This window comes from Coccinella septempunctata, chromosome 7, assembly GCF_907165205.1.
Source record: "Coccinella septempunctata chromosome 7, icCocSept1.1, whole genome shotgun sequence".
NCBI lineage: Eukaryota > Metazoa > Arthropoda > Insecta > Coleoptera > Coccinellidae > Coccinella > Coccinella septempunctata.
The window spans coordinates 5307636-5320771 of NC_058195.1; the positions used below are offsets into that span (position 1 = coordinate 5307636).

The window sequence follows — 13136 nt, forward strand, 5'->3', positions numbered from 1 at the left end:
AATTTCCAATATGCTTCAATAGTAGAAGAACATCTTTTTGAATCGACATAGTTTCATTTTTAGAAAAAAGAAACACGGCTATAGAACAGACTAAGTAGCATTTTAAGGGTAACTTCTGGCCTCTTATATTACTTGTAGGCCATGACGCAGCTCGTCTAGACTTTGACTGTGGTTTCTACTTTGAAGATGTAATAAATTAAGCCTAATTTTTGATATGAATGAACTTTTTAATGAAGAATTATTAGCAGATTAGAGCAGAAGCAATTTTCATCAAATCTTCAATTTTTTGAGGCGATCCAGTCAATTATGTAAGTGTGGGGGGGTTCTGGAGAAAAAAAGTATGATAAACTGATTGCTTATTTAATGACTTTTTTCAAAATAATTTACAATGTACAGAAATGATTGAACAAGAATTCATTTTTTCTTCGATTTCTTAGTTTTATCCTTTTGTCTATTTTTATTTCCTTTCAATCTCTTCACAACTAAAGCTTTGTATGATTTTTTCAGGTTTTTCTTTTTCATGGCTTGATTCACCATTTCATAGGTCGGATCTTTCATCTTTAATGATGCCACATTATCTAGTTCGGATATGCTGCAGGCTTCTATTCCAATGACCTTATGTGGATCATCTTCATTTGATTCAGGAACAAATGCTCTTTGACCATCAGATGGTCTCTTAAGATGATAGTTGACGGACTTCTCTTGCTTATTCTTATTTTCCGAGGTTTGAACATTATTAAGACTTCCATTTTCTTCAATATCCAGGAAAATATTACTCCTTTTTGAGTTTATATGGTTTATACTTGGTGGATACTTTTCATTTATTTTCCCTACAATTTCTACAATACTTCTTAAAATTGAAGAGTCTGGTAAATTTTTCTTGATTCCAACAGCCATACTCTCTAGACCACAACACTCTTTCAATATTTGCTTCAGGGTAGACACAACTAAAACTGGTACTTTTCGCAGTACAGCCATTTCTATAATATGCTTCACAACTATTCGAGGGTTCATATCAGCGACCAAAACTGCAGAACAACAATCTGACTCAAGTAATTTTGTAACTTCATTAACTCCAAAAATTAAGTGATCACTGAAAAGCAGATATTCAAAAATAACGCCATATACATATTTTATAAGGCAGGCACTTACTTTTTAATAATATTTTCTACAGGATGGTGTTTTCTTATGTATATATCCCTTATATTTTTTCTTTTATCTTTAGGAATATCTTTCAAAAGCCTCCAAGGAACGTTAATTTTTCCTGCTTTGACTCTAGGAAGACTCTGTTTCAATACAACAGTTAAGGTATCCAATTCAGTTTCGACTAATGGCCTAAAAAATGAAATATCCATATACAATGCATTATCTTCAATTTGAAAATTCCATTTACCAATAACTCTTGTGAGGATCAACTACTACATTTTTTATTGTTTCCTTCTTTGCTTTTTTTCCAGTAAGAGACAACTTTTTCTGAGTTTTACTCAGAACAGGTGTTTCCATTTCACGTGAGTTCCTGCTATAATGAAATGTATTGTATGTACCGTGACAATCCCTATAATAATATGATTAATATGCAACTTTCTCAGAAGATATCTACAAAATTCAAAATAATAATTTATCAAAAAGTTAGGTTATCTAACCTAACCTAACTCTTAGAACAGAAGAAACATCCACAGAATATCAATGATTAAAAATAGTGCTCTTTAAGCACTCGTCAGGAAAATTTATTTATATGGAACTAAAAATAATTATTTAACAGGAAAAGTTCAAAATAACTTTGTTCTCATCAATTTTATTCAATAAAATATACAATATTTATGTAGGAAAATAATGGAAGTTTTCAAACAATAAAGCAATCTACAGTTATCATCTGAATATTGTAATTATCTGTATAAATTTATTTATACAAACGAAGACAAAGAAGTATATACACAAATCTTGAGTGAAACTAGTCAAGAACTGAGTATACATGAGCATTCTTTTAAGATGATTATTCTTCAAATTTGACATTAAAAATAATTGGAGAATATTAGTTTCAGGAATACCTTTTTTCTGTAAATAAAATTCTAAGCATTTGAAACCTAAAAATGGAAGAAATATCATATTATAACCCAGACTTGAGTCAGTATCCTCGTAGAAAATTGTTGATAATATAGTGAATAAATTTGCCATCAGTGCAATACCAATCAAGATGGTAAGTTTATTATTCTTCCAATCTCCTAGTCCATTTGAAGAGTTCACATTATGTGAGGACTGCCAAGAAGAGAGCTGATCAGTAGAATTCGATGTTGAATTAGGCAGTACATCGTTTACAAGCCTTGTATCATCGTTATCAGTATTTCTTTCTTCATATTGTATAGGGCGGAAATCATCGATGAGAATATCTAAAATCCAGAACTTCATGATTAAGACTAGATGATGAAATCAGACATTTACGAGATTTTTGTTCCACTCCAGTTAATTTCTTCAAACGATTTTCTGCATTTTCCAAAATTTTCCTCCTTCTTGCTTCTCTTCTATCTGCCAGAGTTGCAATGGGTCGCACGGGTATTTGATTTATATCAGCATCATGGATAGTCATTATTTATATTCAATTCAGAAAAAATTGAGAATTTCTAAGAATTTAAATGCTGATATTTACAATGAAAATTGAAATCATACTATGACACTTGACATCCATACACACAGAAAAGAGATCCATAGATTACAAATATTCTTCACTCTTAAGACGTTCTTAGCTCAGACACGAGACGATTAACCTAAAAATCGACTTTTGCAGTAACATTCGCTATTTGTTGATCTGTGCATCACTTCATGAGTTCTTTCATGAGTAATCTGTGTTCATTAAGATTGAAGAGAATATAACCCTTCTATATCTCTGATATAACCAGAATATAACTTTAATCTATGAGATGTACCACACTAGGGGAAAAACATAACACTGTAAAATCAACTGAAGTGGGTATTCATAGAAATCGATGCATTTGTTTTGAAGTTCACAGTTTGCTGAGATGATGAAATTTGGCTGATAAGAATCTGCTCGAGAACACAAAGATAAGAGTCTATTCTTCAAAATATTAAACACTGAAAGAAGAGTGTATCACTCTTCTAAGTACTATCTTATATTATTATATTCCAAAAAGTAAAAGTTACGAGTTGCGAATCATGCCGCCAACAGGCAGTAGCAGTAGAAAATCTTCAAATGATTGGAAAACGGTAGAGTATTTATGTGAAACATACCAGATTTTTTAAATATCTGTTATTGCAGTATGTAGTAGCTGATAAAGGAGGCAGATTAAAGTTTCCTTCTACAATACCAAAAGTGCGCTCTAAATTAACGGAAAAATTGGTTATTTTCTTCATGATACTATCTTTATATTGTGAGTAATTTTAAGTAGCAGAAATGATATTTGATCTAACTTTTCAAATTCCTAGGTACGTTTTATTTAAATGACTTTGATGAAATATGCCTTGAAGGTAAGATTTCAATTATTCTCCATTCAAAATTTTAATTTAAATCGTGTCCTCAGAATGGTTATTCTTAGTCAATTGAAAAATTACATATTTTACACCACTGTTCAACTGTGCTGTAATACATATTGTTTACTTTCAAGCGATCAGTTATGGTGTCCTCATCTTTTATGCAATGGAAGCTTTGTACAGACTCATACTTTCCTTTGAGGAACTCCTTAATCATTTCATGCCAAGGTATCAAAATAGCATACGACACTTGTTCAACTCCTTCATATTCACAAGAGAGTCATGCTTTGTTGCTACAATGTTTGCAATAGTGGAATGGTACTTCTACAACAAGCATGGGTTAATTGACTTGAATAAACTCGATAGACGTTCATTCTTTAGCATTGCTCTTTTTGTATGGTTTCTAGGAAAAGTTACAAGAGTTGTAAGTACCCACTTAATATGATCAATATCTTCTTCATTCATTTCGATCAACATTAAGCAATCATTATCATCCGAATGTAGCCAAAATTTGGTATTATTTTATCAGGATTATATGTTTGAGAAGAATAACGTGAACTGATTTTTGGAATTAATTCTTCAGTACATATTAAAGTGTGGGTAAAAATTCTCGATATTGTAAAATTTCATTGTAGTTGCCAGAGATGAAGGAATGTGAAAAAGATAAGGAAATTCGTTCAGAAAAATCTGAGAAAATACAGAAAACCAAGTGTGCTCATTGCAGAAAAACAGTTACGAGAGGTATTAAGTGCACTGAATGTGAAGATATTTTCCATTATAGTTGTCTGAAAAAGTCAGCAAATCAAAACCAAGCTATCTGCAAACATGTAGGGCAAAGTCAATCCAAAGATGAAGAGAATCATCAGAACAAAATATTAAGTGTGGAAAATTCCTATCTGAAAGAATTACTCAAAGCAGTGAAAGATAAGAATCAAATTCTGATAACAAATAATCAACTATTGCTGGAAAAAATTGAGTTATTAGAAACTGAAAAGAATCGAAATATAAAAAGTTTGCAACCGATTGAAGTGAAAAAAAAACCAAGTATAAACACCAAAGATGGCAGACAACAGATACAAGAGAATGTTCCCAACCCCGACAAGCTGCATGCAAATGAAGTAGAACTACATACTAATGAAAAACAAGTTATAACAGTTTCCGAACAAAGTTCTTCCGTCTTGAAATCTCATGATATGACAGATCGCAGAACAATTTCAACATCACAACCTAATCTCTATGAGAAAATTGAAATTATCTCAAATACAAACAAAACAAGGAAGGAAACTAATAAACAATTAAATCAACAGGAATCTTTCGAATTTGGGGGAGATGAAGAAAACAAGACAGATGAAAATACGCAACTATCAAAAAACCGAAGAGCTAATATCGGAACTGCACGAATACAAAAAAGTGATGTATATATCAAGTTCCAATCAGTCGATCCGGACAAAGTGAACAAAAAACTGTGGCTTTTCATTTCTAGAGTGAAAGCCTCTGTGGAAAAATCTGATATTCGATTATATATTGCGGAGAAAGCGTCAGTGGATATCAGTGAAATAAATGTGCAGATTTTGGATACAAAATCAGAAAAAAGCTTTAAGGAATTCATGGTCGGAGTTCCAATAGACTTAGAGAAGCAAATATATAAGAATAAGTTTTGGCCCACAGGAATATATTTCTCTCCTTTCGACTTCGCACGTGGACAACATTTTTCAGAGGTAAATTGAATCAATCAGTACATTTCATCAATTCAGAAGTATCGAATCGAAGTTTGACAATATTCCATCGAAAAATTCCCACACTGGGAATTGAAGAAATTAAAAATTAAAATATAAACACAACAATTGTATGCCTAACGGAGAGTTGTCAAATGGAAGCCTAACATAGATTTTTGGCAGCAAGAACTTCATTCTTTAGAGTTTGTTTCTGTGGGAATGATGGAGACCACAGAGGAATTGCAATATATGTGAGAAATATACAGGAAGTGGAAAAAATACATTTGCATGATCGTTATACCATTTCACTTGTTTTTCTGTATGAGAATCATTTAAAATAAAGATTATTCTTATTATTATCAATTTATTAATTAATTCGTTATTGAATTTAGGAACAAGCCTCCATTTATAACTCTTTACGATTCGAAGAAGATGATGGTTTGAACTACAGTTCGGCAATGGCTCATTCATTTTTCCATGGATATTTGAGATTGATTTTACCAAAAACGGGTGGACAGGACAAGAATTTAATTGAAATTATTGAAGTATATTCTGATAAGCATAACGTCCAGGTTTTTCCCAAACTCTTCATATTGGTACCAAAGTCGGCTGTGTGCCCTGTTAGTTTAGAAGGGACCAATATTCATTTGAGTTCCGTGAGTCTTTTGTTCCCCAAATTTATTGATCTTGATTTAATTAATATTCTTTTCAGAGTTTAGAGGAAAAGCAATTGACGATAGCTGGAGTTCAGAAGAGAGTGTATAAAAATTCCGTGTATAAAGTTAGGGATCCACAGAACCCAAAGCAGCCTAACTATGTTTGTGCAGAATATGCTACTCCATTAAGAACTTTTTTCAAAGCGTTGGAAGCTAGTGGAAAATACAACGGTAAATACTCATAAATTTGTTCAACCTTTGGTTTTGGCCAATCATATAAAGTATATATTTCTTTCACCATCATTTTTTTGGAATCTTTCAATTCGATAATTATTAAGAATTGTCTTCATTGAATTTCAGAAAACTTCAAAAAGCACCAAGATGATATCGTTTTGCATTTTTATTTGACGACAAGAGATTTAGTGATGAATGATCCAGACATTAGTAATCTATGTGAATTGATTTATTATGATGGTAATGTTTTAAAACCTTCCGTGACCCTCAGATTACATCTGTTGTTTATTTTCCAGATCGTGATGAAAAAGGCAACTTCAGGGATGTAGCTCCCATACTACTCAGAAAAATAAGAAAAAGGTTGTGACCAAAGAAGATGTAATGAACTATTATGAAACTTCCACAATTTGTACATTTTCGATTCAAAAAATTCTCTCTATACTCATTTATATTTTATTGTTCTGCAAAGGATTTGACAATGTTTTTTTTTATTTTATAATTATTTAATACATAAAATTGTTAAATTTTTTTCGCTAAGTATTGTATTGTTAAAAAAATATTGCAAAACATACCAAATATATGTTATTATGAAACCATTTCTTTTATATATTCAATACTGATGAACTCCCGTCCATTATACTCAAAAAATCACACATTTTCCTACTCGGACAATCTACCTTGCTTATGCAATTAACAATTTACAGACATCACTAATCAATCGATATTTTGTTAATCGGGGATTCCCTCCAGTACATGAAGTAAATTTAAATCCAGAACAGGTGACAGAGCCACAGATCAAAGATTTTCTTTTTTTCACAGATCAGAGTAGTTTATTTGACGTCCAACCGGTAGACCCACTGTTCCACTGTCATTGTAACATAACCTCAAACTCGGCAAACTGACAAATAGACTAAAATGTGGGTAGGCTGCATTTCCTGTATTTTGAACAGCAAAATTTGAAAAAAAAATCCAGTTTTCTCAACTAACATATTACTTCACATATTATCAATTATCTCTATATAATTGGATATTGGTTATAACTCAACGCCAAAAAAAAGTATCAAAAATAAATGATCAAATTGTTTTGGTATTTTATAAGTACTTTGAAACTTCTATTTATTTTTTTATTCAAAAAAAAAACAGGTGCCATGGATGTCACTAGGCAAAGTCAGTATTAATTTTTCATATTTTATATTTACTAGAATTTCGTTCATTTTGTTTAAGATTTTGAGGAAGTACTACCCAAAGTGAAGAAATCTATTGAAGAAGCCACTTTCCTCTCTATTGATTGTGAACTTACAGGGTTGAACACGATAAGGAATATTAATGCTTTTGATACTATCGAACAATATTATAATAAAGTGAGAGAAAATTGTAGAGAGTTTTTAGTGATACAATATGGCATTACCGCATTCAAGTAGGTAGTACAAAAAGTTCTGAGTATAGTTATAATGAAATAATTTTATTACAGGTATGATGAAGAAGTTAACATTTTCAAACAGTCCAGTTATAATTTTTATATATTTCGACGACCCCTGAATAGGAATATACCTGATCAAAGATTTTTATGTCAGACTTCTAGTATAGATTTTTTGATTTCCCAAGGGTTTGATTTTAACAAACTCTTCAGAGAAGGTTGTATTATTCCTTGTGAGCTGTATAAACATTTCCACAACAGTTTTATTTCAGGTATATCTTACCTTAACTTAGAAGAAGAAACTAAGTATTCAGAAAATTTAGAAGAGAAACATAAAGAAAAACCTGATTCATCATCGGTAAATTATAAACCAGACAAAATAGCCATTCCCCCTACTGAACAACAGCTTATTGATGATGTAATGTAGGAATAATAATTCATCTTTCATTTAACCAATTTCGAACGAGAATGAAACTTTTTCAGGAAATCAATTGATGGATACTTGAAAGGCGATGAAACAGAACCTCTTCAATTACCGAAATGTAATCCATTCTGCAGAAAATTGATTTATCAAGAAACAGCTGACGTTTTCGGCGATAAAATATGCGTGGAAACGAAGCAGTTGGAAAATAAAGATCGAGTTTTACATGTTACACGCGTTAAATCAGCAGATGAGTTGAAATCGATAGCAAAACAAAAATATGATGATGATATGAAGATACTAAATGAATGTATTGGGTTCACAAGGGTTTTGAGGATGATCGTAGAATCGGTGGGTATTATACTGCTCTGGAGTATATTTATAAAGTTTATGATTATGCATATTTTGCAGGGTAAATTAGTTGTTGGCCATAATTTGTTGTTAGATATATTACACACCATTGACAAGTTTTTGACTCCCTTACCTGACAATTATGAAGAATTCAAGGAGTGCGTTCATAATTTGTTTCCGAAGTAAGTATTTTTAATTTTGAATTAATTGTCACGAATCCTTTATTTTGTTGTGGAAAAAATCAATTTAAATTTATAAGACCGAGTGATTTTAGGTCACTAAGGGTGGGTTTCTGTAGTCTTCCTAAGAAGTTTCGCTCTATTGGCTGATGCCGATCCCAATTGGCTTTTCTCATTGTTTTTTTAATTTTTGGCTTTCTGGGAATTAAGAGGGATTTTTGTGAAAATTCATACAACACAATTACATTCACACATTTTTATTATACATCATAAATATTCATTGTCGAAAATGAAGTTTCACATGTGTTTTTAGTATTTTAGATACAAAATTCATGAGCTCCAGTCCGGTATTCAGAGATCTAGTTAATTCAAGTGCCCTTGGTCCTTTAGTAGATACTGTGAAAAAGGATCCTTTTGAGATCCCAACAATTGGTAAGTTGTATTGGGGAAAATTATCATATTCAGACTTTTTATTTAAAAATTTCTAACACATCTCGTGTCCAGTATAAAATAATTAGAAACATATAACTTGAAAATTAGAATACATTCATGGAATTACTGAGATTTTCTATTTTCCTCTTTGTAGAAATTGAAGATGATTGTTGTGGTTATTCTCTGGATGATAAGAAAGAACACGAAGCTGCTTTTGATGCTTTCATAACAGGTGTTAGTTTTCTAGCAATGTGGAACTATATAGGTAATTATTTGAAATATATGTACATATTAAGTTGAGCTACTTATGATTTGAAATCTCCACAGGCAAAGAAGCTCAAATGACGCCAAAGGAAACATTTTCCTCTTTCAATTTAGTAGAACCATATTTTAATAAGATATTTTTGATGAGGCTTCAAGATAACCCTTATATTAATCTGTCAGGAAATGACCGTAAGTAAATTTATTGTTGTGTTATGATGGAATTATTTAAATTTATCAACATTGCAGCTAATCCTTCTCGTGACCACGTTTTTCATGTAACATTTCCCAATGAATGGAAGACGATTGATATTCAACAACTATTCAGTCCATTTGGTGAGCTATTGTTATTTTTTAGTTAGCTATATCTTGTTTTCCTAAAGATCTTGAAAGTTATGAAACCTATGATTTTAGGAAATGTATTTGTTTCATGGATTAACGACTCATCTGCATTTGTGGGTTTGTATAAAAGGGACCAAGCAACCATTGCATATAAATCTTTGAAACAGAATAAAATTTGTGCAGTTAAATTGTTTCATGAATACCACCATGAAGGCAAAACAACAAATTCTTCTCAATCACTCCAAATAAGCCAAAAGAAATCTTCCAACAAAAGCCCTTATGCTGGTGTTAGAAAACGTAAAATTAGCGAAGGGTGAGTGATTGAACTCAACCAATGGTGAAATATTCATAGTTAATTTTCAGATCAAGCTTAGAATCTATAAAAGAGAAGGTAGTGATTAAGAAGAAGAAATCGCCGGCGATGTCAAAAACATTCACTGTTTGTGATGAATGGTGATGGTTTTCTGGAACAAATTCCATTTGTCTTGTGTATATAGTTATTTTTTGTATATTTCGAGTGTGTTTATTAATATGGCTTGCTGAAAGTCTTCAGATCTTGATGAAAGTAGATGTGTTTACTTGTTGACTTTTGACAATTTTATTTAAGAACAAAAAAGTTTTAGTATGATATTAAATTTTTCTTTGAATTGCCTTGTCTTTCATTCAATTCATTCATTGCAGAATCTCGTTACCCAGAATAAATCTACAAAAAGGCCATCGTGGCATCAAATTTATGATTTCTTAGGGCTACTTTTGACTGCGTGCCTTCCTGTCACTGAAGAGACCCAACCGTGTCCTACAGATCCAACCAGATCTGGCCGCCGCTGTATTCTTCTCGAGTCGCCATTATAACTGTGGACCAAAGACCTCCACTGTGATCTGTCTAACGCTAGTTGTTCCCAGTTATGATTGCCATTAACTGATTTTAGGGATTGATGCAGTAAATCCTTGACCCGCTTATACTGGCCTCCTGGTTTCCGAGCTACCTCTGTGAATTCGCCATACAGAGCTATTTTGGGGACTCTTGTGTCTTGCATCCTCAGAATGTGGCCGCTCCATCTGAGTCGGGCCCCCGTTACTTGAGTCTCAATTGTGTTACAACTCGCGCGCTGCAAGACTTCTGCATTTGTAACTTCGTGGAACCATCTGATGTGCATTATTTGTCTTAGATGACGTTATTGCGTTTGTTCAAGCTGTTCAATGTGTCGCCTGTAGGTAGTCCAGGTTTCGCTTCCGTAAAGAAGCGTTGGGAGGACCACTGCTTTGTAAACAGCTGTATTGGTCTTCAGATTGAGGTCGTGATTTTGAAGCACTCTGTCCTTTAGCTTCCAGAATTCCAGTGATGCTGAACTGACACGATTGTGTATTTCCGTGTCCAGGTGAACCCTAGTATTTATGAAGCTTCCCAAGTATTTGAACTGCTCGACCTGTTCCAGAGTTTCATCCTCCACGCTGATATTTGTTTGAAGGTTTTCTGGCGGATTTACCATGATTTTGGGTTTGTCAATGTTGGTTCTAAGGCCTAAAGCTTCGTATACCTATATGTTAATAAGTAGGATATTTCATGGAAACACAACGTCCGCATCGGAGTACTTATTAATAAGAATAAATGAATTTTCCTTATGTAAATAAAATTTAATAAATTCATTGACAAATTAATCGTATTAGAAATGAAAGTCTGTTGGGAGTATTTATTTAGGATGATTTGTATAGGAAATCAGTATTCTGGAAAAACTATGGTTCAAAAAGAGTACAAAGTATGTTGAAATTAGGCCTAAGACAGAGTTTGTCTCTGCCCAAGATGTGTTTGCTATTAAATGGTTAACTTGTAGGTACCTATAATATTTTTTGATCTCTGAGTTATTTCCATCGCTTGTTGAATGAGTTCTATCCAAGGTCGTGGGTCATCAAGTTGGTAAGTAGTCCCGTCGAAAATACTATTCATTCTCTGGGGAGAAATGGGCATTTTTGGGATTTCCAAGGGCATTGCAATAATGAAAAGTTTTCGGCAAATGCCGCTTAGAAACCCCAAAATCGTCACCAATTTAAAATCTCGCATCGATTGGAATATCCAGGAAGTTTTGCAGAGGCTGCCAACACCAGCTTGGGACTTAACAGGCCAGTAGTATCAAAAACTAGCCACTGGTCCCATAAGACCCAAACTGATGTGACGATGAAATCTGGAGTAAATCTAGTGTGTAGGTGCAGGTGCTGGGAAACCTGAAACAAAATTATTTTCAATTAGATTAGGAAATGAAATAAATACGGTGATGACAAGGTGCAGAAAATCAAAACTCTTTTTTACATGTGTGCATCGACTTATTTAAGGAGGGCTTAACGTTAAGTTAAGTTACTGTACAAATCAGTAAGCATTACTTAGAAAATTATAAGCCTGCCCTAAATGAGTATTGAAAAATAATGCAAAACATCCCTTCCCATATTGTGTTTGATCAAAATGAAGCCCTCACAGATGTATTGATGCTTCTCTTGCAACATTTGAGGGCAAAATATAATGATTAAGTCCACAAAGGTCTGATCATTTTGGCCCGAAAGAAGGATAATGCATATTTTAATGAGGTTTTAATGAAACATGCTGCAATTTTCCTCTTGGACTTGTTATTAATTTTTATATTCAAGATGACAAGTGCCCGAGCGTGTCTGTATAACCTGTCCTCTGGATATAGCATGTAAAACACAAAGTTGTTTCTGTCTTTGGAGCCTGATTTGAATACTTAGTTGTACATAATAGGTCCTCCAGCATGTGCGTCTGTAGTACACAGTATAACATCGAATGTCCATTATAAATAGTATGATTTTCGAAGAATCCGTGAAGTTATGAATAAGATTCCAATGCACGCTTCTCTTGTAGATGCACTTTGCAATGCTCATTTTGTTATGCAGAGTCTACGTTGCGTATATAAAGGTTTGGGATAAAGATAAAGTAATAAGCAAGATTTCAAATCAAAAGGCCCTTTCTGAGGGCAAAATTATTCATAATAATCAGAAGAACGCACAAAATATTCACGCAAGGTAATGTACCTACCTATATATGACAAATTTGCCTATTTTTTCGCGTTTTTGTTATTAAATAATTCATGGAACGAATCGGTGGAAAAATATTTTGATGAGCTTCTCACGCTCATAAAATTCTTCGATACATGGAATAAAATTTTTCAAGAATGAATACACTGCATCACGTACATCCTATAGTGAGTCGACGGAATACAAATCTGAACCAATTAATTCCATATATCCTACGGTTGCCGTAATTAACAACTGAATTAATTGGTAGTCTGTATTGTTGCTATAACCTACGTCTGTTGAATTAAATACAGAGTGTCTTCATAATACTAAATATTTTTCTCGAATACTTTCCTCCTGCTAAACATTGTGGCCTCCATACCCCACGCCACTGCATAAAGTTATCATTTGAACTGAGTAGACAGCAAAATCATTATTGAAAAGTTAATGAAGTGATAGGTATCTGTAAGTGGCTTCAGGATGTGAGAGATGCAGGCATGTTGGTGTTGGACCAAGAATTGAACAAGCAACGAACATCATAATGATGACTTACCAACAGAGCGAGGTAGGAACACCGCATCACGTACATATTTGAATTGGTAATTCTTCAAGAAGCCACTAGTT

General features: G+C 33.0%; 4 protein-coding genes across 6 annotated transcripts; 2 read left to right on the forward strand and 2 right to left on the reverse strand.

Annotated features, from left to right (window-relative positions):
• Positions 1 to 344: 344 nt before the first annotated feature.
• LOC123316978 lies at positions 345 to 1638 on the reverse strand. Its single transcript, XM_044903308.1, has 3 exons — positions 1394 to 1638; positions 1153 to 1335; positions 345 to 1093 (listed from the first exon to the last, which is right to left on the reverse strand). Exons 1-3 carry the CDS (start codon positions 1501 to 1503, stop codon positions 415 to 417), a joined length of 972 nt encoding a protein of 323 aa, XP_044759243.1. The 5' UTR covers positions 1504 to 1638; the 3' UTR covers positions 345 to 414.
• A 139-nt stretch (positions 1639 to 1777) lies between these two features.
• Positions 1778 to 2762, reverse strand: LOC123316979. Its single transcript, XM_044903309.1, has 2 exons — positions 2440 to 2762; positions 1778 to 2387 (listed from the first exon to the last, which is right to left on the reverse strand). The coding sequence occupies exons 1-2, from the start codon at positions 2582 to 2584 to the stop codon at positions 1870 to 1872; spliced, it is 663 nt and encodes a 220-aa protein (XP_044759244.1). The 5' UTR covers positions 2585 to 2762; the 3' UTR covers positions 1778 to 1869.
• A 23-nt stretch (positions 2763 to 2785) lies between these two features.
• On the forward strand, positions 2786 to 6533 carry LOC123316977 (stimulator of interferon genes protein). Of its 3 annotated transcripts, none has more exons than XM_044903306.1 (9): positions 2786 to 3232; positions 3272 to 3383; positions 3439 to 3480; positions 3618 to 3907; positions 4119 to 5201; positions 5591 to 5854; positions 5911 to 6085; positions 6215 to 6328; positions 6385 to 6533. In XM_044903306.1, exons 2-9 carry the CDS (start codon positions 3365 to 3367, stop codon positions 6453 to 6455), a joined length of 2058 nt encoding a protein of 685 aa, XP_044759241.1. In that variant the 5' UTR covers positions 2786 to 3232; positions 3272 to 3364; the 3' UTR covers positions 6456 to 6533. The 3 variants fall into 3 exon arrangements, with proteins under 3 accessions (XP_044759241.1, XP_044759240.1, XP_044759242.1); XM_044903305.1 differs by having other exon boundaries at positions 2786 to 3219; XM_044903307.1 differs by lacking the exon at positions 4119 to 5201 and having other exon boundaries at positions 2789 to 3219.
• A 455-nt stretch (positions 6534 to 6988) lies between these two features.
• On the forward strand, positions 6989 to 10139 carry LOC123316586 (poly(A)-specific ribonuclease PARN-like). Its single transcript, XM_044902735.1, has 12 exons — positions 6989 to 7255; positions 7313 to 7505; positions 7560 to 7723; positions 7778 to 7928; positions 7989 to 8277; positions 8338 to 8459; positions 8770 to 8888; positions 9043 to 9153; positions 9216 to 9341; positions 9399 to 9485; positions 9564 to 9804; positions 9855 to 10139. Exons 1-12 carry the CDS (start codon positions 7159 to 7161, stop codon positions 9946 to 9948), a joined length of 1794 nt encoding a protein of 597 aa, XP_044758670.1. The 5' UTR covers positions 6989 to 7158; the 3' UTR covers positions 9949 to 10139.
• The last annotated feature ends 2997 nt before the right edge of the window (positions 10140 to 13136 follow it).

Coding starts and splice junctions, on each gene's coding strand:
- LOC123316977 (XM_044903305.1), top strand. CDS start 3,169: ATGCCGCCAACAGGCAGTAGCAGTAGAAAATCTTCAAATGATTGGAAA. Junction 3,481..3,617: donor TGATGAAATATGCCTTGAAG/GTAAGATTTCAA, acceptor TTTACTTTCAAG/CGATCAGTTATGGTGTCCTC. Junction 3,908..4,118: donor TAGGAAAAGTTACAAGAGTT/GTAAGTACCCAC, acceptor ATTTCATTGTAG/TTGCCAGAGATGAAGGAATG.
- LOC123316979 (XM_044903309.1), bottom strand. CDS start 2,584: ATGACTATCCATGATGCTGATATAAATCAAATACCCGTGCGACCCATT. Junction 2,388..2,439: donor TGGAGTGGAACAAAAATCTC/GTAAATGTCTGA, acceptor TCTGGATTTTAG/ATATTCTCATCGATGATTTC.
- LOC123316978 (XM_044903308.1), bottom strand. CDS start 1,503: ATGGAAACACCTGTTCTGAGTAAAACTCAGAAAAAGTTGTCTCTTACT. Junction 1,336..1,393: donor GATCCTCACAAGAGTTATTG/GTAAATGGAATT, acceptor TTCATTTTTTAG/GCCATTAGTCGAAACTGAAT. Junction 1,094..1,152: donor GTAGAAAATATTATTAAAAA/GTAAGTGCCTGC, acceptor TCTGCTTTTCAG/TGATCACTTAATTTTTGGAG.
- LOC123316586 (XM_044902735.1), top strand. CDS start 7,159: ATGATCAAATTGTTTTGGTATTTTATAAGTACTTTGAAACTTCTATTT. Junction 7,724..7,777: donor TAACAAACTCTTCAGAGAAG/GTTGTATTATTC, acceptor GTTTTATTTCAG/GTATATCTTACCTTAACTTA. Junction 9,805..9,854: donor AAACGTAAAATTAGCGAAGG/GTGAGTGATTGA, acceptor GTTAATTTTCAG/ATCAAGCTTAGAATCTATAA.